Below are 27,477 nucleotides of genomic sequence, written 5' to 3'. Positions count from 1 at the left end.
TTTACGTTTTGACAAAAGAAAAATAGATACATCGCATCGACAGGTTACCTCATGGTACACATGTATTACTTAGCCTAAAATGATTTAGAATAATAAATATAAACCAATTCCGCACAAGTCGAAAACTTTATTAATCAAAATCATTTTTGTATGAATTTTTAAAATTGGTAAAAAGTTGTGTAAAACGAACCAATAACTTTTGGTAAGATATAATTATTGATGAAAGGATAGTATCGTTAGGCGTTGATTTAAAAAAAATTAATTTCATTTCTGGGGATTGATGCAAAAGTGCCACGAGGTGTCTTTATTCCTCTCGTTGCGACAATGTGTGGTCAAGTGGTATAGAATTCATAAAAACTTACAATTTCTGATAAGAGCATTAATTCTTTATTTATTCCAACGCATCAATAGTCCAGTGTGTAACACAACGAAAGACGAATAAAGTAAATGCTTGAGAGTTTTATATAACAATGCATTAAAAAAGCTTTTCTTAAGTAGAAAAAGTACATTACAAAACTCTTCCTTTATTCTTCTTATCGATTGAATAAGAAAGAGAGAAGGAGCGTAAGGTATAAAATTTGATTTTTATTCACAAATAAATTCGATCAGATAATTTTTCTGTCGCGCTAAAAACAAAAGTATCGAAATGAAAAACTTTGATAAAGAACATATGGTCCACTGAGGTTCCGATTTACGTTATAAAAATCTCGTATATTACAGCAGCCACACATAACAGCCACTTTTATTTTAAACTCTAATAACATTGTGTTTCACAATCGTGAAAAAGAAGTAGTAATAAATACAAATACTTGGATTTAAAAATGACGTATAAAGTAGTGGCAAAACTGGGATGGAAATCACTATTGCATCAACCCTCTTATACTTCACATGCCTTTACTTGGAGAAAAATCTCACTCTTTTATCACACATCAGTTAAAACGTAAGATATTTCATTCCATCACTTTTTTTTCTTCTCTTAAATACAGTTATTTTAATCTTTCTTTTCTTCTCATTCAGTAACCATTTCAATGACAACAGTCAGCTTTGTATTACAATTAGGAAAAGTCGACACGTATATCTTCGGCAGACGTTGTTTTATCGCCCATCAATAAGTTAACATTCATTCGGGGTTTGAAAACTTGACCACTTTCTTTATTTGGCCGTTTACAATAACGGTTAAAGGTACAGATGTTTTTGTTTGTTTGTTTGTTTTTTTTTTTTTTTCTTAATAAAGGTTACGTTTTTGTGGCATCTCTATAAAGCCAGCATCATTCCATTCCCCTACCTTTGAGTCCACTTCCTCGTGTTCCACACCTTACAGGAAGTAGTCTGGCGTTCGCCTAGTGACATGTGGCTCACCGCGTCTTGGTGCTGGATCAAATTGGAGGCTAAAAATATATAACAAATTTTTATTCTCACTGTAAAAAAAACAAAAGCGTTTTATTTTTGGTCTTGTCAAAACTTACAATGAATACTTCAAAGCATCATCTAATTCCATGATTGCAGCTTGATTACCACAACGATAACAGTAATTGGGTGCCGAGAATATGGTTACGACATTACGGTCATGACACCTTTGTGTAAAAAAGAAAATACAATTAGTATGTATAGTTTAATTATTTTGTAAATACAAATTGCAAATTTTGTTACCAGTTGTAGCCTTCCATAACCAGTTGATGAGCTCGCGATACAAGTGTTAAGCCATTAGAGTGATTAAATGTTTCCGAAATGTCTTGGCCAAAAGTATACCCAGCTCCTCTAGGAGAAATGCCCCATCCCCCTCTGTCATCAGGGTCTGACCATAAAAGATCGCACATGGGTCCCTATAAAAATATTGTCGATACAAAATATTAATAGATTTTATTACTAATATAATGAGGTATAATCAAAATTTTTTTTTGATCAAATACTAACTTCATGTGGTACTTCTTGTAGACGATCTAGTGCCCGAATATGATCCAATGTATCAATAGAAGGAGAAAGCCCACCATGTAAGCAAAATATCTGACCATCTACAAGTGCAGTCAAGGGTAGATAATCAAAGAGGTCTGTAAAAAACTTCCAGACGTTTGCATTTCCATATTTGCGAAGACATTCATCATAAAATCCATAAACTTGTGTAATTTGTCTGGATTCATGATTGCCTCTTAAGATGGTTATTCTTTCTCTGTACCTCACCTAAAAGAGGAGGATGTTTTAGAATAAAAATAATATTTGATATTTCATCAAGTGAAAAAAAAAATTGTTATGAGAAATCTTACTTTAAGTGCTACAAGTAGCGTGACAGTTTCAACAGAATAATAGCCACGATCAACATAATCACCCATAAACAAATAATTCGTGTCTGGGGATTTTCCACCTATTCTGAACAGTTCCATTAAATCATGAAACTGCCCATGCACATCTCCGCATACTGTTACAGGACATTTCACCTCTTGCACATTGGATTCTTTTGCTAGAATTTCTTTTGCCTAAAAACGTTTGATAACATATTAATAATGAAAATGCGAGTTTATCACAATTGTTTTAGTAAACACAGCTTTAATCAAGTAAGTATCATCAAATTAAAACACACTCTTAATACTCTGAAGACAACACACACGTATATCCTCACACGTAATATAGATACAGACTATAATGAAAATGTGTTTTAAGAATATCACAAGTACCCATGCAGTCTGTCTACCCCACCCCCGCGCCTCTTTGATCAAAGAGTAATTCCTACGTACAACTGATGAGAATCAAAGAATAGGTTCTACTGGAGGATGCAAACGAACCCGAATAAAAGCAGCCAACAATAAATCAAGTGTGTTTACATTCGCCAGCATTGCATCATATCAGTACTGGCGCTCGTAACGATAAATAATAAGCGAGTTGGTATATCGGGACTGTCATATCATCGTTATATGGAGACTCTGAATCATCGGAATGACTGCGACCGGGCCCGAGTGATTCGCGGATATTGCGGGCGATCATCGTTGCGAAAAATATCCGTATACAACCTCAAGACTAAAAGCAGGTTCCTGAAGCGCCGGAACCAGCTCGAGTCTAGTTTTTCCGGGTGGGAGCGAGTAAAAGGAGTTCGGAGGTGGAGAGCGAGAGAGATGGATGAACATCTTGGAGCCCACGAGAGTGTGTGGGCGCGGGGAGTCCTGGAGCCGGAAGGAAGGAAGAGACCAGCGCCGACGGGGATGCTCACCTTGTCGCAGAGCGTCTTGACTTGGCTCTCCGTCAGTTGTTTGCAGTCGTTCAGCTGTTCGATCCACTGGTCGAGCTCCTTGAGAGACGCCTTCTCCTCCATGCTTAACTATGCGGGCTCTGCTACACTCGTGAGATGCGTGCGCTTAACCGGGAAGCTTTGGCGCAACGGTTATGTCGCTGCTGCAGAGTCAACCCAGCTAAAGTAGTAGTTGTAGCAACAGCAACGCATACGTAACTAATATATTGTATGCGGCGGCACTATACACTGCCTTCAATATCTGTGGTGCAGATTTAAATTGCCTCTGGAGGAGAGGAACGTGCGACTAGATGAGTATATATGTGTATATAGGTATCCTCAGCAACGGCGGTGGCAGTGGTGGCGGCGACCCCTCGGCGTACTTTACACACGCCAACTCCTGCAGCTGCCACTCGCGAGGTTCTCACGACACGCAACCACTCGATTCGACTCAACGCGTGTACGCCTACGTTTATACACACTGGTCGCGCGGACTGATTCACTATAATGTTGCTGCTGCAAGTGTTTAGCAGCCAACTCCTGCTGCTATGGTCAACCTCGCGTTTATCGTGGTCCACAATCCACGATATGTGTGCACACACTAACAAAATGGCCGATGCCTCCCTATATATGTACAACTCTCTGCTATATAGCTCTTTCTCTCACGTCACGCTCTCGTCGTCTCTGTCTTATAGGTAAACTGAAACAAAATACACCTCGCAGCTCGTATATATATATATATATACACATACATACAAACGCACCTACTTGTAAGATGCTACACACTTCCTTTCGCTTCGCCGCACTTCAACTTCACTCTTCTCATCACTTTTAAGTATTCCACTCTTCGCCTTCGCTGATGTAAGTACGAGCCGCGCAACGCAACTCCTTACTCCTTATCCTTAGCACGTAACGCACCGATACACTTGGTGTTTGGTACTGCAAACTCCTAATGACCGCCACCTATATAAGTGTACTTATCTCAGATGTTTATGATTGATAAGTGATAACTGCATTCAAACATCGTAATAATAATAAAAAATGCAGAAATGAACACGGTGTGATATAGCAGAAGTCTTGCAAGGCTGTCTGAATCATCGGTATATACATATATACCACACACTTGATTCCCTTTAATTAATTAAAAAAAAATTAATATATACATACATTACGAGAAAATTCCAATTTAATGTTCAAAAACGTAAATATGAGCGCCTTATCTTTCCTTTAATCTAATCTTAACTACACAATTGTGTATTCAGGTAATTTAATGCTTTGTGTAATGATCAACTTTGAAAACATTCCAAACTCTCATTCGCAGTAATTTTTTATTTTATTCAATTAATTTCAATACAAGTTGTTAAAACTCAAAAAACGGTCGTATGAATATTTCATTATTTTGTAAGTTTACAATTAAGTGATGTTTCATCACCAGAGGACTTATACGTCCGACAGTAGTTTGACAATGCGTTTTCAAAAGTTTATTTTAAATTTACGTGTTTAATCTATTAAAATAAGTGTTTTGCACAATTATAGTTTTTTATGTAATCAATATTGGTATCTTGATAATTGTAAGGTGGATTTAAATACTTGTGAATATTATGCCATACATTGCATATTCCGCACAAATATTATTTGCAACGCAATGTATTGAAGTTTATCTTCAAAGAGTATGCTTAAAATGTAACTATACACAGTCTTTTTTTTCAGTTACTTATTTTCATTGTAAAACGTTAAGTTCAACAGTAAAGCTTCTATGATAATTATAAAAATACTAAATTTCCTCAACAGTCACTTAGTTCATCATTATTCTTGGTAAGAGATATCCTTCCATCCTCTACATTATCTCCAACATTATCATTGAAAGACAAAGATTTATGGTCTCATCGACACAGAGTAGCATCCAGTTGTAGTAGCCAAGGTAAAATTAATTTTATTTTTCTTCTGTAATTTGGATCTTTTGCAATGGGATTATGCTCCAAGTACACAGTTTGTAATTTTTTATTAGCTGTCAAGTTATCAATAGTGGTCCAATCTTCAATTTCATTATTGTTAACCTGCATGAATAAATTAACGATTACGTGACTAATGCAATGAGCCATTGAAACTTAAAAATTTTTCTTACCCAAAACTCTTCTAGTTCAGTGAGATGCTGTATGTTGTTGATGTATTTTAATTTATTGTTTGCCAAGTCAAGAGTTGATATCTTTAGGCAATTTTCTAATCCTTCTATGCTGGTCAGGCCATTTTCTGACAAGTACAACTGCTCCAAATTTGTCAGTTCTGTTAGATTCTCAATACATATGATTCTATTGCTTTGAATGCTCAACAATGTAAGATTTTTCAAGTTACTTAAATTTTTTATGACCGAAATTTTATTTTTTCCCAAAAACAAATTAGTCAAATTACCCAAACCCTCCAAGTTTTCAATTTCCCTAATCTTGTTGTCTCCCAATTCTAACATATTTAAATTTTTCAAATGTGATAAATTTTCAATTTTTGTAATTCTATTAGACGAAAGAAACAATTTTTGTAAATTCACCAAATTTGTCAAGCCTTCGATTTTTTTAATTCTATTAAATGATAAGTCCAGTAGTCTAAAAAACAAAACAATAAAATACAGATAAATCTTAAATCAGGTCACAGATATAATCAATAATAATATTCAAGACTCACTGTAAATTTACAAGGGCATCTAAATTTTCAATAACAGTAATTTGATTATCCCTCAGTTCTAATTCAATTAGAGTTTGCAGGGTATTGAGATTTTCAATTTTTTTGATCAAGTTCCAGGTGAAGCACAGTTTTTTTATTTTATGCAGAGGCTCCAAGTTTTCCAATTTCGTCAAGCGCGAATGATTGAAATCCAACTCCTGTAACAAGCACAGTTGACAAAATTATATATAAAAATGAACGTATTGATTTCCCAACCCAATGCACAGACGATACAAACTTCAGATTCTGGATCAATGATCATGATTTTTTCACTGTCCTCCACTTCAGCATTTCCATTTTCACTTTCCATGTTGACCGAGACTTCGCTCTTGTTATCCTCTGAAAATATAACTTTGGATGATTCAATAAAACTTGACACTTTAAATAAAAACTCACGGAAATTATAGATATGTTAACTAATGACAAAGACAAGCCTCACCGTTGCTGGTCATTGTAAATTTATCTATTTAAGTCGACGGATCACGTTACGTGGAACCTTACACAATTACAATATTTATGAAACAATAAATCGAGGCAAAACAAGGTATACTAAGTAGACTTATTAGTATATTGACAGTATTCGGCATTCGGCACTACTATACTTAGGTCTGAGATATCGTAACTTTTATAAATATAAAGCACCCGCATGAGTGTGTAGAATAGCTGCCTCATATATTGGTGGTAGGTAGCAAAGGCATTATTTTTATTACCAAACTCTGGTCAACCGTAGTAATACTGCCGACAATACCGGTCGAGCACTGCGCGCCAATATAACGCCTATACAGGGGCAGCTAGCTTCCCATCTTTCTGTCCAGTGCGTTCTTTTCGTTGAAGGCGTTCGTCCAAGCGACATTGGTCTTCGCGGTGGGTGGATAAGTAATCCATTGTTATCAAAGCCATCACAGCGCAAAATCAAGTGAAAAATGACGGAAACTCTTCTGCACAGAGGTGACCTCGTCGGGCACAATGGATGGGTCACCCAAATTGCCACCAATCCAAAATATCCCGACATGATCTTGTCTTCTTCACGAGGTAAGTGTTCCGATCAACAGAATCGCTACTCGTATTTTATTTGTAGTTTGTATCATGTATTTCAAGATCATTTTCTCTTTTTAATTTCATTTCTTACTCCGTTAATTGATACCAAGGTGCCTATTATTTATCAATATCCATATGTTGGATTAAATCGTGGTTCAAGAAGTAGTTACTTTTTTAACCTCCAATCATAGAACTACACGTGTTGGTAGTGCTGATTATTTTCTCATGCGTTAAATTTTTTTCAGACAAGACTTTGATTGTTTGGAAATTGACACGTGACGAGGGTCACTACGGTGTACCTCAAAAACGTTTATACGGTCACTCCCACTTCATCAGCGACGTAGTTCTCTCGTCTGATGGAAACTACGCCCTGTCTGGCTCATGGGACAAGACCTTGAGGCTTTGGGACTTGGCAGCTGGTCGCACGACAAGAAGGTTTGAAGACCATACCCAGGTGTGACATCCGACTTTGAGCTGATGCTCTTCCTACTTTATTCGTCTTGCACTTGGGGCCTAGGCATAAACCCCTTGTGTAATTGAAATATAAAACTGAAGCATTTTTTTTAAATATTTTTTTTTAATTAAATATTGAAGAGATGGGCAATTCGTCTTTAACGTGAGTATAAGACTACAGTCTTTTCTTACAACACTGCCTTCTGAAATACAACTTTAAACCACACGTACCACTAGATTCTTGCATTATTCGCTTGTGAACTTATTCTTATTCACTTTGATATCTGAATGCACGTTCTTAATCTTGCTCGTTCTTTGTGTTTGAAGGATGTTCTGAGTGTTGCTTTCTCAGTTGACAATCGTCAAATCGTCTCAGGTTCGCGAGACAAGACAATCAAGTTGTGGAATACATTGGCTGAATGTAAATACACAATTCAAGAAGATGGACACTCTGACTGGGTCAGCTGTGTTAGGTTTTCGCCAAACCACTCCAATCCTATCATTGTGTCTGCTGGTTGGGATCGCACTGTTAAGGTAATTGAGACTAAAAAAAATTTTCTCACTCAGTAACGACGTAAATTTCTAAGATGATGAATCTTTTTTTCAAACATGATATCTGTGAGTGTTTGCGGATATGGGACTGAAGTTGATAACAAACTAATGCATTTTGTGTGCATTTTGATATTCCTCTTTCTAAAAGGGCTATTTAATTTCTTGTTGCAGGTTTGGAACTTGACCAATTGTCGCCTTAAGATCAACCACAATGGTCACAGTGGTTATCTGAACACGGTAACCGTCTCTCCCGATGGTTCTCTTTGTGCTTCTGGTGGCAAGGATAACAAAGCCATGCTGTGGGATTTGAATGACGGAAAGCACTTGCACACCCTGGACCACAACGACATCATAACTGCTTTGTGCTTCAGCCCTAATCGGTATTGGCTCTGTGCTGCTTATGGTCCTCACATCAAGATCTGGGATCTTGAATTGAAAGAAATGGTTCAAGAACTCGTACCAACAGTACCAAACCAGACACTCAACAAAGAACTTCCCAAGTGTTTGTCTTTGGCTTGGTCCACCGATGGTCAAACTTTGTTTGCTGGTTACTCTGACAATATTATTAGAGTATGGCAAGTTTCCATCTCGAGCCGTTAACTTTTGTAAAAAAGATGAAAAATAAATAGACTGAAAGAAATTTGTTTTTACTTGTTTAATTCTAAATAATTTACATTTAAGCGTAACTTTAAGACTCTATTAGGTAATATGTTACAACTATAATACAAATAAAAAAAATATTTAAAGATATTTCTATTTTTGTTCGCTTTCGGATTCACCAACTTTTTTTTCGAGTTTTTCAAATTCCTCTTTCGTAATTTCATCTGCTTCATCTTCGACTTGTATAACCCCCAGTACTTCCGGTATATAAAATTGCATCATATTTTGAACTCCATTTTTTAAAGTAACAACAGAGCTTGGACAATTAGTGCAAGAACCTTGCATTTTCAATTTAACAATTCCATCTTCAAAACCCTGCATATACACATGAAAATTAGTGTTGAGAACTTTCAAAAATCGAATTAGTACTTACCATGAAAACTATGTCTCCACCATCTTCTTGAACTGTTGGTCTTATTCTTGTGTCTAATAGTTCTTTGATCATTTGAACTATCTCATCGTCATCTTCACTCGCTGCAGATAATCAAAAATTGTCAATAAGAATAAAAAATTGTCTTTTTATAAAATTTCCTAAATTACATTAACTTTTACCTATATCAGATGAAGCCTGAGATTCCGACATAACGGGTAGACCACTGACATAAAAGTCCATTATGCTGGCAAAAATTTCAGGTTTAATCAATTGCCATTCCAAGTCTTCATCTGCTTTAGTGACAGTGATAAAATCTGGTCCAAAGAACACTGATTTGACTCCTTCAATGCGGAACAGCATTCTAGCGAGAGGTGAACAAGATGCATCTTTCAAGGTAGGAAAATCTTTGGTTTTTCCAGGACCCAAAACTTCCACGCCAGGAATAAATTTTAAACTGTTAGGATTAGGAGTATCTTGTGTTTGTATAAACATATTGCGTTTTTGCAATTGTAAGAGATTAACATGTTGTTGATTAACTGGTGAACATAATTTAAGTTTTGGATGGCTCAACACTGAGTGCATTTGCCTCGTACTGTTATTTACATTTTGAAGTCTGAAATAAAAACATTTATTTTATTAAAAATACACTTGATAAATCAAATTGTAATATAATATACTACACTAATTAAAAGCTTTAAAAAAGTCACTATATTACTATTTACCTTTTAGAGCACTGACAAGCAACCAGTGAGCGACATGCTAAAGTTCGGCATGTTGACATAGATTTTGTCAAGAATTTATTCATGTTCAGAAATATCACATTAATTCGTCGATGCTCAGTATTATGTCAAAAATGATGATATCACTTATTTCACTTTTACTATTAGGTGCACTGTTCATTCAGATATTCAGAAGATAAGATCCATTGAAACAAGAGGTAAAATATGTTTCGATATCGATACCTATCGATAGGTTAGATTCGCAAGCCTAAAAAAAGCTCTCCCTACTACAACTACGCGCGATATTTAAATATTTCAATTTGAAAGAAGGAACTTGAAAAAATGTTTCAGCAAAAGTTCCATGTTTTTACGAAATTATAAAATAGTAGTCATTTAGTGCAATTTCGAAAGTTTTGAGTGATAACTTTGTTTGTTAAAAAAAATCGTAAAGACAAATAAAAAGTCAAAATCACTTTTATTTCGTTTCGGTTTAGTTTGGCTTAACTATAATAGACAAATATTCCAAAATTGTTTGTTTTAACTATAAATCGATAAAGCATAGAAAAAAAGTGATAATTTCGATCCAATTATAATTCAAAGTTTGATGTTTTTTGTAGCCATGAGTTTATAAAAAAAAAAAAAAAAAAAAAAACTAAGTAAATACTGTTTATCTCATCTCTTGTCCCATATCTCATGTTCATACTTAACTTTTTAGTACAAGTATACAAAATTATTGTAATTCATCAAATGTTTCCATATATCTTGCATCATGACAAATGCAATTTTAATTTATATTTTAATTATTTTTCAGCGAAATACATTTTATCATTTTTTTAAACATTTTTTTCTCTTTAACTTATTCTTTGGATTAAATAGTAACATCTTTTGTCACGGGACATTATTTCTGATTACATATTACATCCATTTGGGAAGGTGCAAACGAAGTAATTCATATCATCCGACAATATGTTGTCAGTATTGGGTTAAAACTTAACGAAAAATTTTTAATGTTCTAAAAGTGTTGTAAAAACGTTGTTTTCTAGCTTCAATCGATTCACCAAAAAAAAAGTTTTAAACGTTATATTTTTCGACGTTGCAACGTTGCGCAAACAACGTAACACTAAAACGTTGAAAACACTTTGTGTGGTATAAGGAAATAAAAACACAGTTGGCCGAGTGAGCTATTTTAAAAGCGCATATATTACATTCCAAGCATTAGGTTCTTACATATATTAATATCATGGGCAAAGCAAACCAGCTCGTGACTTGTGGAACAACACAACCGAGAGCATACACATACATACGTATAGATGTAGGACATACCTAATAAATAATCGATAAATATCTGCTAGGCCCATAAAAACATTTAATTAATCCTGGACATTTTGGAAAATGAACAATAATAATAATAATAATATACATCGCAAATATACCACGCGCAATCAGTGCTTTTTATTCAAATGTAGGTGTATATAATAATTCTATGATAGGAAGCGCTAGATGCGCATAATATATATACCTGTTGGTATGAGTAGCCGGCGCTCCCCCCTACTTATACCTCCGCAATGTTGCAGCTCGCCATGGCACACGAGGCTATAGTCGCGCAACTCGTTCAGTGGTCGGCCGGACCCCGCTGTAGGCACGTCACAGTCATTTGTGAAAGTCGCGCTGCCAAGTCTCTCATGAATGAAAGTTTTTTGTTGTTATTCACATTTGTAATTGACCCCTCCTCCGTTCATGTCACGGTTAACAGACATACTTTGTCAGTTGATCATTTCTCATCGCCAATACAAGCTCAAAATAACGTGAAAATTTTTGTGTATATACGAACCAACTGTTCGCGTAAACACTATCCTGATCCTGATCGGTTTTGCCGATACTACATGTGAGAATTAATTGCTCGCAGTTGTGGAGTTGTACCAGTATACGGAGCACACATATAGCTATACCCTTTGCAACCGGTTTCACGGAATATAGTGTTGTGCGTTTTGTGGACAATCGAGACAATTTATTTGTGTTTATAAAACTGCAATCGCTTGTGCGTTGTACACATTTCGCCGATCAAAACGACATTTCTCACGAATAATCATGTGTTGAACGATAACTGGTGCGGGGGCGGTGCCTATGTTATGACTATCGACAGTGCTTCTTGCGCAAATCAGAAATAGCAAAAGCAAACGGGTTCTGCAGCCCGACCTAGTGTACATTAAGTATGTACCTAAGTATGCAAAGTTGCATCTCATTGATTCCCGCTACTCCCTAACCTCTCGTATGTCCCTTACCTGCCTTATTAATGGGTTCACGTAATTGTACACACCTATCGCGTTACACTCGTTTATCCGGATATAGTTCGAACAACACGCGCGAGGACGGAGGGAGGATGCGCAAGGAGTGACAGCAGATGAATTTTAATACTTAAGCTTGAGCCGAGGAGCCTGCAGGTATGTCATTAAATATGGAATTCAGAGGCTGCGGCAAGGGCACCGGGCCGCCGCGCGTCAAGCTGAGGCGGCGTGGAGAGTTCAGCAAGAGGCTCAAACGAAGGTTGTCGCTGGTGGCCAAGGTGCCGGCCGCTCTGCTCCAGCGGGCCAACCCACCGGAGCCACGGGCCCTTGAAATAACGACGATAGCTCCTGACAAGACCCAACTCACGGTGAATCTTTTTTTCGTTTTCACTGTCACTCGTTATAATTTGTCTTTGCTGGCAACTTTGAATTTTTATTTTTATTGAGCCTGCACCTACAACTAACTTTTGAAGTCTTACGCATGTAAGCACAAAAAATAATTTTGATAGTTTTTTTTAATGATCAACTTTACACCTACAGTTTTTTTTTCTTCTGCGGAAGATTAGAGGTATTAGGTCCGAGTTTATTGTCTGTGTGGCGTTGACACCTTTAGCGTGACTAAAATCTCCAATCTTTCGACAACACAAACTGCTTTACGGAACGGCCTTAAATGAGTGTACGTAAATAAACTATTGTCAGCTTCGCAGATTTATGTGTCCATCATTGAATTGAGTGCAAATAATACACTTACACCTACCACATAATTACTCAATTACTTATACCGCTACGAGCTTTTGTTATCTTATACTGGCTAATATACAAACAATCGCGCCATCAGCTGACCAACGGGTTGGACGTTCCTTCGCGTACTCGGCGTAATTACTTTTTACCTACGACTTGGGGTACGAAACAAAAAAAGCTTTGTCATCTGTTAATCATTGTTGTTTGTAACTTTTTATCGTCTGAAATGACACACGGAGAAAGATGTTGCAGTATGATTTTTACCGTCGAAGCAACTTACTATCATTTGTCTTTAATTTGTTATTCCTCAGTGAATAAATGGGGTCCTTTTTTACGGTATAATTTATCGTCAAGTTCAATATATATTTTACCGCCAATGTACAGTAAAATATTTTTGTAACTTGTAAGAACGTACGACAATAAATTGTTGAATTAAACATAGGTAATAATAATAACCTACTTCTATACCCCTATTATAAATAATTACAATCAAATACTATGTGGAAGAGTTTTACTAGAATCCTCTTGAAGATGAATTTAGGCAATCAATGAAAATACACAAAAATGCTTTTGAAACGTGTAATTTACAACGTTTATATTATCAAATATTTAATTAATATAGTTTGATCAAAAATCAATTGACAACAAGTAGCTCTCAGAAAAAAGCGTGGATAAGAATTTATCAATTGTATAAAAGCAGATAATAATAATGGCATAGGTTTTCTATAAATGTTTACAACCAATGTGAGCGCAATTTCAAGGAAATTCTTGCAAAAGCACGCCAAAGTATATTACACTTGTCATAAAGCTGTTTTTACTTCCCTCGAGCTTTTATTTACGCTTCGTTTTTCATGCCTCCAGTGGGAGGACTCGCGCGTGATGACGAATAAGTTAGATAACAGTGGCAAATACAGCAATTTACACTTTTTTTTTTTTAATTTTTCCGTCACTAAGCCTTTTTATTTTTCGCGCGTACTCAAACTAGTGTACATCACGAGATAACAAGGAAAATAACAATAATCTCTGTAACGATAGTTTCAGCCATGAACCCTTTGGGTTGCACTTCCGCAACACTTACAAGCCCGAGAGTCCGCAACCTCACGCGTATCTATATCGCATTTATGACCAAATTGCTTTGAAAATTTTTTTGAAATAGGAACCCTGTATCTTTCGTTTCTCTTCTCGTTGACAACCTGTTCCTATTTTTACCGATTTTTCTGTTGAATATGAATTTATTACCAAAGTCTGATCCTATTCTCGAAAAAATTTAGATCAAACCATCATTTTCTTTGTATCATCAAAGAAAATTCCAAGACCATACAACTAATAACTTTTTCTTTCCTCACATTTGTGGATGTATCTCATCACCACCATGAATTGTTTTAAAAAAAGTAACAGGCGTAGTAGCATTTTACACGCGTAATTCAATAGCCCGATAAACCAGAAGCGCTAAACCATCTCTTACACGATTACCATCCTACACTTTGCAGGATCCCATCCGATGCTCGCCCGTTTGGTTTAGCGCCCAATTTTTTATTTTTTTATTTCCACGTAACGCGATATCTGTGATACATGCAATTTCTCGCAATATGGCATGTACGAGCGCACACCTATATATAAGCTGAAATTAATATATATTGGTCGCGCGAACAAAACGATGATAATATATCGTATGAACATAGACGGGCCGCGTAATGATTTGCAATCCATCGATTGCTCAGTTTGGTGCTCGAGCGTGTAGATATATAGACGACACACAAGGGAGCGCAGCTGCGCTTCGAGTATCGGCTTACACGGCGATTGGTGTAACAACAAGCGAAACGTGGGGAGACTATTGCAGAGGCGGATTTTCCAATCAAGAGTTTGACATCTGTTGGGTGTCATTTAATGATCGAGCTTTGTGCACGAGCCAACGAAACGAGATAACAGCTTCTTTTCTCGTCTTTTCTCCTCACCCGATATGCTGAAAAGTGCGAGTAACGGCTCTGTCGCGCGAGCAAACCGACCGACACGTGTGAGCCTTCATTTGCGTGGGTGGATGTGAAAATGTCGTTACGGTGCACATCACCCATAAGGTACGAGAGTCGCTTGCACGAAGGTAAAACCCTTGGGCCAATATTCCTAAAAAATATTCTTTTCTGGATGGTACGTATAGCAATTGAGACGCGGGTCTGGTCACCTGTTTCATTTTTTTCAAAAACCACCATCAACACGATCATTGGACTCATCATTGGAAAAAGTTGTTTTTATGTCATACCGACACGCGGACAAATTCGTTTACACTATCTAGTAAATAAATGCGACAATTTTGGCCCAAGTTGGATGTTTTTACACGAGCGGATTATAATTATTTTCATGACATAAACTGGTTGGTCAATGCTTGCAAAAAATTAGTTGGGTTACTTGTAACGAAAAAAATAAATCACGCCAACAATTTACATTTAATAACAGTATAACCAAACGATTGTTTCATATATCTACTGCAAATTGGTTAGTTGCACCTAATTTTGTTTCGGTCGATCGGTAAAATTTGCTTGTGCGTTTTCCAATAACCGAATAATGTATATATTTCAGCGTACAGTAACTGAAAGTAAAATCTCCTAAAAAATTTGCAAGAAAATTGTCATTGACCTCGTTGCAAACGAAATTGGGTACTTGGTGTATTTCGATAATAATTTGTAGAATATCCGATCCCAGCGGTATATAACCAACAGAGTACACAACCGAAGTGAATTACGCTAGTCGCAGAGTTGTTGCCGCGCTCAGTAGTTACACCAGCTAACTCTCACATTACTACGTTTATTCGAGCGTGTGCTTAAATAACGTTTTGCGGATACCAGATCTTTCTGACACTGTCGCGCGTGTACCGACATAAGTGAGTATAAGCGTGTGCACAGGATTGCGCCCTCGTTTATATGTATACAATATATATATATATATACGTGTGTGCGAGCAACCGGTTGGTTGGTTCGCTCGTTTGCAAAAGCCGCTATATAAAACGTGTATACTGCTGATGTGTGCAACAAAAGCAAGCAGCCAAGCTCCGACAACTCGATATTATATATATATACGTACTTGAAGGTGCGACAGCGGTTAAGGAGCCATGAAAGTTAAACGTAGGTCATACATTGTATACATCTATGGGTATATACATATGTTATATGTACTACGGTCATTTTTCTTGAGATTTTTACCACGACGCGCTTACTCTTCCGCCCATATACATGCATCTACCTATACATTTAAGCAGGTATTAGCAGAGATTTGCTTGCTATGTATGATCTACTGCAGATGACACTGAAGATACAATTTTTTTCATACTCTTTCATTGTTATTTCCTGTTTGCGCATCACTTTTAACTCATGGATATTGTAACGACAGGTTGTTTGTCTAATCTCGGAGGCTCGGAAAATCAGGAGAAAAAAAACCATGACATTGGAATTTAAGAAGAAGAAGAAGAAAAAAAAACTTATCTACAAGTTGTAGGATGATTTTGTTGTTTATTTTCGAACGAATCGCTATTCGTTGATAATGATATCGATAATGTTGAAAGGACGAGCAATCATGGATAGTCGCGATTGCCGGTGTATAGTATACTTTTTGTACTCTGTGTATAAATATTTTATACCCATTGGAGGTCCTCATACAGGTCCCATTTAGCTCTGAATTTCATTGCTATATGCATATAACTATATGTACGCTGTCGTGATGGGCATTATAAAAAAAAATCGCCGCAGATTTACTGTGAAACACAATAATAGGAACCGATATATTTTCCGAAATTGAAAATACGCACATGAGAAATGAGTTTCCCAATAGGTCAGCGGTGCAGTATATATACATGATTTACTTCTTTTCCGTTCGTGATCAATTTAAAAAATGACCCAAGACCTGTAGCCATGAGATAAGACAGAGACGAGCCACGGTCCGATTACCTAATAGGTATACAAGGCAATCGAAGATGTCTGGCTTTAAGCTACATCAGGTGAATCGCTTATACCCTCTCGTGATATATAATATATCGTTGTAGGTACATTACGAAGAGGTGAAAGTGATTCCCGCGCGACTCTGCATATGACGATCCGTGACCGCGGACGAACAATTATTATTTCCCGCGAACGTATACCCTCGGCCACGCGGTACACATAATACGCGATGTACTCGATCTTACGTATACAGTTGGTCGGTCGATCGTTCATTACGCGCCTTTTTCCTGCACATCAGCCGCAATTACGACGAGGAGGAGCGCACCCGAGCGCACCTATATCTATGTGTATAAAATATTTGTGCGCGTTTCAGTGCATCGGGAGAGGGACGAGTTAACGTAAGGAAAAGGCGAGTCGGTACATATACCTATACTTCTTGGGTGCATTTATCGGCACCTCTATATAATATGTATACCGTCGACGACGATGTGGACGATGTTATCTGGCGCGTTGCTTTACAATGCGAGTATAATATATATATATAGTTGGTGATGTTTTGCTGCCGCGATCTGTGCGCTGTGCGTTGGAAAAAAAAAAAAAAGTGCCACAAGAGTGGAAAGGGGGGATGGGGGGAAAAAAACTTGTAGGCCACCGATGGTTTTTCTTTCCAAGTAGGTATTATACTTACTGTGGCGTGTAAAAACAAAAGTGTACATATAGGTATATATAACAACGAGATGTGTTGAGAAAATCCGTTGACCCATACATCTATGATAATGTATACGTGGACTCGCCCGATCGATCGATCAAACCCATTGATATGTATATACACGTTAAATCACTGTCGCTTAACTGTAATATCAACTCCGAACCGTTTGAAGTGACGAAACTGATGTGTTTACATTTATTTTTAGCCATTTCCTTCTACATTGTATTTTTTTTTTTCTTTTTTTTCGCTGTTAAAAAAGCTACATCACGTACCACTGAGAGGTAAAAATTCGTATTCTCCGCGCTGCTTATGCAACCGGGTCTATTATCTAACCGAGTCAATGTTGGAGGAAAGAAAAAAAAAAGAAAAAAAAAAAAAAAAAGATAAACATAAATACATCATATGTTATTTTGTAACGCGTATAGCTTCCCGTTGTTCAAACAACCTTGGGGTCTAAATGTGTTTGGCGACAGGACGCGCACAGCCGTGATTTCTCACTTGTTGAAGCCAAAGAGCACACCTCACCAGTAACGTATAAATATAGCTCTGGGATATTGTAATGGCACAAGTGTTGTTTTTTTTTTCATACTCGGCGGATCGGTGTATTAGTTGATCGTCTAGGGCCGGGGGAGACAATCCTCGGCGCGCGTCCGTAGATTCACCGAAAATCCTCCCGTGGCTCGCATATAGGAGAGATCACGGTCGGAGAAGATATTACGAGGAGTGGGTGGGTGGGTGGGGGGCACTCATTTGTAGAACGCAGGAGCGCGGCTCAGGTGCCTCGATGAAACCGGTCTACCTTGGGCGCCGCGGATGCTGTACACTACATGCCGAGGTCTCGAGAGATAATCATGATGCGCCCTTTTTTGTTTTTCGTAAGGTTGGGCTTTTGCTTCTTCGACGCCCGATTTTTGGATTTTCCGCTCTAAACTTCAACTGTGCCTTGTATACTGTATTTATAATTACGTACAATCCAGTTGGAAAAATGTGCACATAACATTCATATAGTTCCTATCGGTATACTCTTCTGGCAGTAAGATTTGCATCGATGCTCGATGAAGCTTCAACACTTTTTTCTCTTTGCGACGCCCATACGTACCTACATAGCAAGAGAGTTTCCCAACAAGAGTGCAAAGTTACGTCAACGCGTCATCCGTACGCGTGTTACAATCCCGATGCTTTGAAATACCGATGGATGTGTACACATATACGTACCTATATCTATGGTGTTATCTTTGCCGATGGAAGCGCGAGCGCTTTTTTCAATCGGCCATACGCTTAAAACAAATATATATACATATATACGTGCTATTTGTACACTTTGCGGCGTTGCTAATTTGCTTGAGCTCGTGATGGTCGTGTAAACACGCGAGAGGCTCTCGTTGCCGCAGCTACTGCTGTTATTTTTTTTTCTACTTCGAGTCAGAGTACAAAGTCACATCGTTTAGCTATTATAATTATAACCTCCGACCATGTGGGTCGCATCGTATAGAGGGAGACAGGCTTGTGACCAAGTGGTATACATTACTAATGGGTTTTGCAAAGGAATCGTCGGCGGATAAAGGCATAAGTACATTTATTCATTGAAGTTATTTGTATATTCATTTATTTAATTTTTAAATTAAGAATAGAAATTTCAATGTGTTGGTGTTGGAAAAAAAAAAAAAAAAAAATTCTTTTCACATTTAAGTAAAATAGGAATAATATTTAATGTGCGCCAGCCAGCCTTGACACTTTTAAAAACTTTGCACGATTTTTTAACACAGTTAACTCTTCGTTATCAGTCATTCGCAAACACAATTTTCGATGATTGTCCTGTCTAGACGTGCACAAGCCAATATGTTGCCACGATCTAATTGTTTTTTTTTTTTTTTCACGTTAATCAAATAAGAAATCTATAAATTGTGATTCAAAGTTCTTCTTTCTCTTTTTATTGCGGAAGAATGCAAAATGACTCGGAAAAAGAAAAATATGTCCATACGGCTGTGAAACAACAAATATGACACCGATTCACGATGACTCTGTATCGAGTATTCTTGAGGAAGTGATTCAGTCGGCATCTCGGCATTGCATCCGTTCTGCTTTCTTTCGAAGCGCTTTCACCTATTTTGCACGCCAAGATTCTTAGGCCTATCCGTAAAAATAGCGCCTTTATCAATAATTCAACCAAATGACTCTTAATAACAAGCAATAGATTCGTAAAACTATTTATATACTTTAAATTACTAACAGTTTGAAAAAAAAAAATACTTTTGTTTACTGTTAAGGTGTTTTTCATAGCTGCTGTGAAGCGAACATGTCATCCAGATCTTGATGAATACAGTTTATCTAAAAATAAAAATATTGAAACCAGAAAAAATAACTATGAATTATGGATCATTGATTTTCTCTGATCACTGCTAAAATTTGTTAAAATCATACTTTTAAAAACAAGTATTTTTTACAAATTACAGATCACCTCTGTTAACTTTAAATTAAGTACCAATTAAAAATCAACTCTGAAAGACACTGCTTTTTTAACAGCTTTTGCACAATAAATATTACAATTACTCCTAATAAAAGAAATAAACGAAGACTTTTTGTATCAATTTAATGGTTTTTTTTTTAACGTTTTGAAAAAGAAACAAAAAAAATTTAGAACAAAAGATAGTTACAATGGTGCAATGAACCGATCGTTCGACTAATGAAAATAATTTTTGTGGCGCATAAAAATGTTAAGTATAGCCTCGATTCGTCGTCGCTCCTGCGGCCCAAACGCCCGAACGAGTGAAGGAACAGCTATTAATAATACAGCTGCCGAGCGCCACGCCGCGCCGCGTTATGCATAATTATTGCGAAAGTCTCGAAGTGAAATCGCGCGTGGACCCAAGCCGCGTGATATCTCTCTCTCTCTGAATGGGCCCAATTATTTGCAACGGATATACACGCGTGTGCACGTCAAACTCCCGTGCTACTGCCGTTGAATCCTAATCCAAAACTGATTGTGGCTGTACAACGAGCGAAAAAGGTGGTGTAAAACAACGATGCACACCGTGAGATGACCAATCGTAAAATCACGATCAAATAGAGTTACGTGCGCGAGACGGTCAAGAAAAGTATCTACTCTGTGTTTTTGTGATCAACTATTTTTGTCCCAACGGCTGTGTGTGACACGACAAGGGTTTTCCATGCTTTTTGCATAATGATCTTGTTACCGGAAATGTTACCTTTCTACACGTGTTTGGCTGAACAAAGTTTGCATAATTTCATTACGAGCTCGAAAACTGAAAGTTTTTTTTTCTTTTTTTCTTCAAATACTTTTACATCTGTATTTGTCACTTGTTACAAATTATTTATTCAAAAAAGTTGCTCAGTGAGAAGTCAAAAAGTTGCCAATGGCAAAAAAATAAACAAATGACCCAAATAGGCATCTCACGGGTGAAAACTCGCTATAAATTTGTAATTTATTCATCAACAGTTGAAAAATTGAAAATTTTCACTTTTTATCTTCCTCGAGTTATTCACCTTCTCGTTTGGGCACTCGAAAGTACATTTTTTGAAAAATCATCACTAGAACGAAAAATTGCCAAACTAGTCGCCAACCACCTGATACTCCATCTTTCCGTACTTTTTGTACACTTTTACAGTGCGGTGGTGATAATTCATTTACAAGAGTCGAAAGGTATGCCAAAACCACACATATACATAAACACGAGATGAGAAGAAAACTTCTTTTTTTTTTATTCTTCTATACTCTTAGTCCCTTGCCATCGTATACAAGCGGTCGGAGAGATGAACTTATGGGAATATTCCGGTTATATATTGGCTAATTTTAATCTCTACTTCTCTTTCGGTCAAAAATCCTAATAAATTCGAAGCTTGCACCTGTATAGCACTTGACGCTCCCCCCCCCCTGTAGTGGACGACTCGAATCTTAAAAATTATTGGCCTCGCACACTCGCCATTGATCACCTCGAATGCTATACAATGTCACGCGCGCCCTACAATCCCCATGTCAAATTTCCTTTTTCTTTTTTTTTATTTTCTCAAGCCATCTATATAACATTCGGTATTCGATACTACATAATATACTTCCAACGGAGGCAAGGCCATTGTGCTCTTTAATATTTGTCATCGGAGATTAGCCGGGCCCGGCAGATAGACTTACAACAATGGCAACGATAAAAATATGACGCCGAGCCGATCTAAGCTGTACCTCGTTCAAGGAATGCAAAAAATATGAGACCCTACCTGTTGTAGTACCTGCGCGTGGCACCATCCCTCGTACGAAGCTTGACTGTATATACAAGCACAAAAAACGTGGAAGTCCAAATCGCTAATCATAATTATACATGTAGCAAACATTTCTGCGAGTCGTCGAGAAAGATGAAAAACACATATTCCGCAGGAAAGTCACGAACGAGGAATTTTGCACCGTAAACAAACAACCATCAGCTATTCGGTATATCATCACGGTTGTGCAGGTATGCAACTGTAACTTTTGTACATTCGTATACAAGAAATTAATGCATACGGGCATTAGTCACCCCAAATGGCCACGGGACAGGAGTAGGAGTGCCGCGTTTGGTTTCGTGATTTAATAATTATTTCCAAGTGACAAATGCGCGCGTCTACGCATACTTCGGACACAATTCATCCAACCCAAGCACGTCATCATCATCATCGAAAACTACCCCACAGTTAGAACGCGGTATGCATATAGTGCGGCGAACCATTTTTTAAATAAATCTCGGCTGGAAAAATGATGGATCGCGCCAGCTCTTCCCAGAAAAGTTCTTCGACTCATGCATGGGCCTAAAAAACTAATGGCCTTTGAAAAAGTGCGTATATATATATACTTGCCTACATCACCCGACCCGACCTCCCGTAAAATACACTCATTTAAAAGCCCGTCCGCGTTTTGTTTCCGACCACCTTATATTATACACACACACACGTATTATCTACACATCGGCGTGATTTATTCGACTTGAATTCAATTTTTACCAGCGCTCCTTTTCAACCCGTCGACGATAAGCGATGTATATATATACATATATATGTTCGGGCGCGATCGTAAATCCGCGATAGCAATCTCGTATAAGTCATTAGGATTGTTGTTGCGTGCATTATCTATTATCGTAACGTGTAAATTAATATCGTCCGGAACAAAGGGCTGCCGTGTATAAAATAGAGTTGGGAGCGCGCGTGTGTGCATATAAAACAGGACGATTAAAAAAAAAAAGAAAAAAAAATCATCAAACCTGAAGTCTCGGGCGGCGGTCGCAGAGAGGCCATGCGTCAAGCGTATATTATACACGCGAGCGTGGAATGTGCTATATTGGACCCCGTATGTGCGTACGTACCTATAATATGTGCCAAGGTACAACAAAAACGAGATGCAAATCACCGGGGAAAATGTAATAAAGTACTTTACGCGCGAGCGCGAGAAAATAGGAGGGAGACGAATCAATCACATCACTGGGCGGAGGGTGTTTTTGTCCGTCGGAAAAGCCTATATTATACGCGGGAGGTATAAAGAAGCCGACGGGGGAGATATGGCTATTATCGGCCTCGCCGCCTGTTGTACCCCCCAACATAACACGTGGTAACGCCCCGCGTTGCACTTTATAACGCGTAAAATGCCTACGCATACTTGGTATAATTCTTACATATATATATATATACGCGCGTCTCCTGTCCTTGCGCTGACCACTATTGTATAACACACGGGTGGGACTTGATGTAAAACTTTCGAGCCGCGAAAACGCCGTACGGGTAAAAATGACCGATGCCGTGAGTGCGTGTGCATATATTAAGTGTATACATTTTGCGAAGCAGAGCGAGAAAGCCGCTGATTGCTCTATCCGGACCGATAGGATATAATCTGATGTAATCGTTGCCCCGCGAAATCCGCTGCCGCGTGTATTATAATGCGAGGCACTCTGTGTACGAGCCCCCGGGGAGGCGGGAATTTGAAAAAATATTATCTCTCTTTCCTCGCTTTTTTTTTTTTTTTTTCACGCGGAATTCAGTTCGAGTAGCAATAAACCGCGGCAGGGCCGTTCCTGCCAATTGGTCAAAGTGTATTATACATATGTGTGCATATGTGTGTGTGTGTGTGTCGATCGGAGAAATTCGCGTTATTGGCAATTGAAATCGATCGAGACTCGTATTAATTCGTTTTTGCCTTTCGTTTGGCCCACTTTTTACCATATCCGTGGACTAAATACTCGATAGCCATTTGTTACTTTCGGTTTGTTCTGTTTTTTTTTTTTTTTTTTTTTTTTATATACCTGCATGCATGCACGCGTATTTTGCTATGTCTATAATTCGTATTTTCGTCCTTCAGCCGATTATTGAGATTCCTTTGGATGATAAATAGATATTATTATTATTTTAATGTTGTGGTTGTGCAGCCGAATTCTTCGGTGACTAACGAATTGAATCACGAGCTCAGCGGTGTTACAACACTACAGCTGGTTTATGCCGAATATTTTAAAGCTGTATGTTCACCGCTGTACACAGTATTTGTTTTTTCAATTTTTCTAAATGCGCATAAAGTACTTACGATTGAAATTAATATATTAAAACATCGATAGGCAATGAAGCTAAATTTTTACGGGATGGGCATCAGTTATTATTTCATCATTATTTATTTATTTTTATTTTCGTCCGACATAATTGTTTTCGGGAGTATATTTATTACTGCTTGCAAAAATTGTTTCGTTTGATGGCTATCTTTCCTATTATTAGCCAAGTGATGGAGTAATTTTTTTACCAGCACAAAATTTGGCGCATAAGACGAAAAAAAATATAATACAATATTTCTAGATTCGTTATGATTAAAAAATTTCAAGTTGAAATATTGCTCCTTGTACGCGATGGCAAAACTCATTTCAAAAGTTCTATATCATTGAATAATATATTCCTTTATGAGTCTGTATGTACCCTGTCTGTGTATAGATAGGGTGGTAGAGAGATTTGCTCGTAATTCGGTGTGACTCTAGGTTCGAACCTGAGACTATACACATGCTAGCGTGTGATGTCCTGAGTCTTTAAGGCGTCTCTGGCTCGTCAATGATGTAAACTATGAAATAAAACAAATTGTCCATTGGAGTTCTTCATCTGCTTTTTTTTTTTTTTTTTTTTTCAACACAGGATTTTTTAAATTATTTTGACGTTCGGTAATGATTTTTTTTTTCGTTAACACAATTCATTATTAAAAAGTACTGCACCTCGCAGTTTAGAGCTACCCTGCTTACAATGGCATCCTGCAACGATCATGACGTTCAATGATTCTCGTAAAAAAAAAAAAAAAAAAAAAACAATAATAATAACAGCGATAATAATAATCACTTAGTTTAAGTTGAAAACACTCTTTGTTAATCCATTAGTGTAAAATTTGAAGCAAAAAATTCGCAACCAACACATCAACTGCACGCGATCGGTTAATCAAGATTTCAAAAATCTGGTAGCTTGGTTATCGAGTATAAGGTATTTAACTTTTGATCCATTCAAGTTTATCGACTAATTTTATCATAATGTAAAAAATTTTGCCAAAAGAAATAGCAGAGTATACGATGCATCAACGGCACAGTGATTTTTTATCTTCCAAATAAATTTATTTGCTCACTTTTGTTGTATGGTCGCAAACGATTATTATCAAGAAACTGTATAGCTTCGTCGCATATGGCTTATTCTCAAGCTAGCCCCACCCGAGATCACAATAAAAACAACTTGGCCCTTGGAGGGGGCTGCAATGGCTTTTCTTTTTGTCATAATTTAACAAAAAAAAAAAAAAGATTCATAAGCATTGCAGCAGTAAAGTCAGGATCATCCATCACGTGTAACACCGACGAGAGATACTTTTTGAGCACAACACCACTGCAGTCCAGGAAAACGATCCTTCAGAGCTGGGATTTGATTTAGGTTATTAATATAGGTAGCATATAGGGAGACTATCACTTCTCGAGTTTTACAACCGACTCCCTTAAATGGAACTGAGAACGACACAATAGGACAGGATACAAGGGTGGCTCGTGTTTTTTCGATCTGCATGCGAATCCGTGGGTATATATTATACACCCATCACGATTAATTTGCGGCTTATCGCTGTAATTTTGGCTTCGGGTGCTGCTCCCGTGCGCCCGAGACAACCCGTGAAATTTTAGAATGGCTCCCCCCCCCCCGAATCGGCTTGAGTAATGGCTCTCTAAAACGGACGGAATGGCCTCCCGTGCGCAGGAGAGAGATGAATGTGCCAGCCCCTTCTTCCGATTCATCATAAATTATCGAAACGTGCCAAAAGCATGGGGCTGTATCCTTTTTTTTTTTTACTTTCGCTTTCTACGGGGAACACGTAATGCTTTTGAGCCGCGAAGATGTTTGAGAGATATATTCCGTGCAAATTGATGGTATGTGTACAATGTAAACAATCGGTTGAATTCCTCGAAGTTGAAAGTGGTTTTTTTTTTTTTTTTTTTTTTTTTTTTTTTTTTTTTTCTACTTAGACCTCGTGTGGTATATACGATGAGTGGTTTAGTTGATTTTAGTGGTCATTAGTTTTTGAAATTCACTTGGTGAGACGATTCCGGAGAACTAAAAGTCTCGGCTAAAGTGGCGTAGGAAACGTTGCGTTGTCAAGACAACGTATAGTCGTGATGGAAGAAACGGAGGAGAGAAGAAAGGAGCAGGTATTAAAAAAAAAAAAAAAAAAAAAAAAAAAAAAAACGTTGGAACGCCGCTGACACGATTAAAGACCGAGTTTCTGCTATAAAAAATCATACACATACAGCCATATTATGTACGCGTAGCCATTTATTTATTCATAAGTAATGTACTTGCTGCAGTTGTATTAGTTACATACTTTCATTCAATATTTTTCTTCTAGAACAACAATGAGTTTTTCGCACCTATTAGCGTAACATATTTATGATGCAACGGATCAAGTACACCATTGTGCTAACAATTATCAAAGTAAGGAGGGTGTTCCATCCAAATAATTAATGACAAAATTTTGATCAGTTGAATTCCAGGTAACTACATGACTTGATAAGCTAAAAATTAGTGTTTTTATTTTTCTGGCTCTATCATAACGTATTGCGGATAAACAGATCTTTTCAACTGACGATGCCATCAGCGTGATAAGCGTCAAAGTAAATTTTATTCCGCGAACTCCATATGTGGGTACATACACTTGGAGAACTTAAACTCTTAATTTCTTAAATAATTACGAGTACGAAAAAATTTGTTGAATATAGTACTAATTTATATAAAAATGTAATATGCAATGGTATCGATAATTTCTAACCCATTCAGTTGGACGTTAATACAGTTAATAAACATTTATTATACTTTCAGTCAAGTTTAGAGCATCAAAGTCATAGTGTCAATTTTAACGTCGTATATATACACAGATTTTACGCCCAAGTATCAATTAACTACTGCATCAAAGTCCAATATTGTATCCATACGGTAATTTTATTGATCACAAGTCGTAGTTATGTTTGTGATTTTTCCCCGAGGCATCTATTACTTCACCAAATTGTTGTGCGTATAAAAATGCACTAATGTGTCGAGATGTAACAGCGATCGAACCTACTTTACGACGACACCCAAGAAAATTTCTATGAAAAACATCGTTTTTCTTTACTCGCACATAAACTACACGTATGCGGTGACTTGTAACTAAACGGTGTGCGCATGTATATATGTGTGTTCTCGATCGATCTCTCTTTTCAATCTCTCCCCATGTTGAGGCGCGATTCGCGCCAAGGACGTGTCGACGCGCACTGCATATTATACTCGCTCGGATCGACTCGTTGAGCGCGACTCTATACGCACACTTGTACATACTTGTACCTGCAGTCGCCGTGTCTAGCATATATAGCCTCCAACTGCTACCGGACTTGGACGGAGAAAGGATATATTATTTTTTACAAGTATATATACATGACATCGGAAAGAGAGAAGCGCGCGGTCTTTTTTTCTCCTTATAACTTTTTACCACTTTGCTCTCGAAGCTTACTCCTATGCGGATCTTGCACCGCCGAATTACTGCAATACACAAATTGCCGAATGAATCAATTTTTGTGGCTTCGCACGTAA

At 37.5% G+C, this 27,477-nt stretch overlaps 4 protein-coding genes across 6 annotated transcripts; 1 reads left to right on the top strand and 3 right to left on the bottom strand.

Moving 5' to 3' along the window:
• Positions 1–1,191: 1,191 nt before the first annotated feature.
• mts (protein phosphatase 2 catalytic subunit mts) lies at positions 1,192–4,085 on the bottom strand. Of its 2 annotated transcripts, none has more exons than XM_014355534.3 (7): positions 3,982–4,085; positions 3,200–3,917; positions 2,262–2,471; positions 1,915–2,178; positions 1,651–1,823; positions 1,467–1,574; positions 1,192–1,388 (listed from the first exon to the last, which is right to left on the bottom strand). In XM_014355534.3, exons 2-7 carry the CDS (start codon positions 3,299–3,301, stop codon positions 1,316–1,318), a joined length of 930 nt encoding a protein of 309 aa, XP_014211020.1. In that variant the 5' UTR covers positions 3,302–3,917; positions 3,982–4,085; the 3' UTR covers positions 1,192–1,315. The 2 variants fall into 2 exon arrangements, with proteins under 2 accessions (XP_014211020.1, XP_089449455.1); XM_089593329.1 differs by having other exon boundaries at positions 3,986–4,085.
• A 451-nt stretch (positions 4,086–4,536) lies between these two features.
• LOC106641175 (uncharacterized) lies at positions 4,537–6,513 on the bottom strand. Of its 2 annotated transcripts, none has more exons than XM_089593327.1 (5): positions 6,372–6,513; positions 6,171–6,283; positions 5,894–6,090; positions 5,343–5,814; positions 4,537–5,274 (listed from the first exon to the last, which is right to left on the bottom strand). In XM_089593327.1, exons 1-5 carry the CDS (start codon positions 6,382–6,384, stop codon positions 5,101–5,103), a joined length of 969 nt encoding a protein of 322 aa, XP_089449453.1. In that variant the 5' UTR covers positions 6,385–6,513; the 3' UTR covers positions 4,537–5,100. The 2 variants fall into 2 exon arrangements, with proteins under 2 accessions (XP_089449453.1, XP_014210957.2); XM_014355471.2 differs by having other exon boundaries at positions 6,171–6,271.
• Positions 6,514–6,733: 220 nt separating this feature from the next.
• Rack1 (Receptor of activated protein kinase C 1) lies at positions 6,734–8,615 on the top strand. Its single transcript, XM_014355436.2, has 4 exons — positions 6,734–6,964; positions 7,216–7,424; positions 7,751–7,957; positions 8,147–8,615. Exons 1-4 carry the CDS (start codon positions 6,856–6,858, stop codon positions 8,573–8,575), a joined length of 954 nt encoding a protein of 317 aa, XP_014210922.1. The 5' UTR covers positions 6,734–6,855; the 3' UTR covers positions 8,576–8,615.
• Positions 8,616–8,634: 19 nt separating this feature from the next.
• On the bottom strand, positions 8,635–9,916 carry LOC106641155 (NFU1 iron-sulfur cluster scaffold homolog, mitochondrial). Its single transcript, XM_014355437.2, has 4 exons — positions 9,731–9,916; positions 9,188–9,621; positions 9,009–9,109; positions 8,635–8,950 (listed from the first exon to the last, which is right to left on the bottom strand). The coding sequence occupies exons 1-4, from the start codon at positions 9,811–9,813 to the stop codon at positions 8,729–8,731; spliced, it is 840 nt and encodes a 279-aa protein (XP_014210923.2). The 5' UTR covers positions 9,814–9,916; the 3' UTR covers positions 8,635–8,728.
• Positions 9,917–27,477: the final 17,561 nt, after the last annotated feature.

Source organism: Copidosoma floridanum, unplaced genomic scaffold, assembly GCF_036245765.1.
Source record: "Copidosoma floridanum isolate Cflo_tuat_1 unplaced genomic scaffold, Cflo_Japanese_pri ptg000019l, whole genome shotgun sequence".
NCBI lineage: Eukaryota > Metazoa > Arthropoda > Insecta > Hymenoptera > Encyrtidae > Copidosoma > Copidosoma floridanum.
Note: the sequence above shows the minus strand (reverse complement) of the source record. Positions and strands in the feature narration are given on the sequence as shown.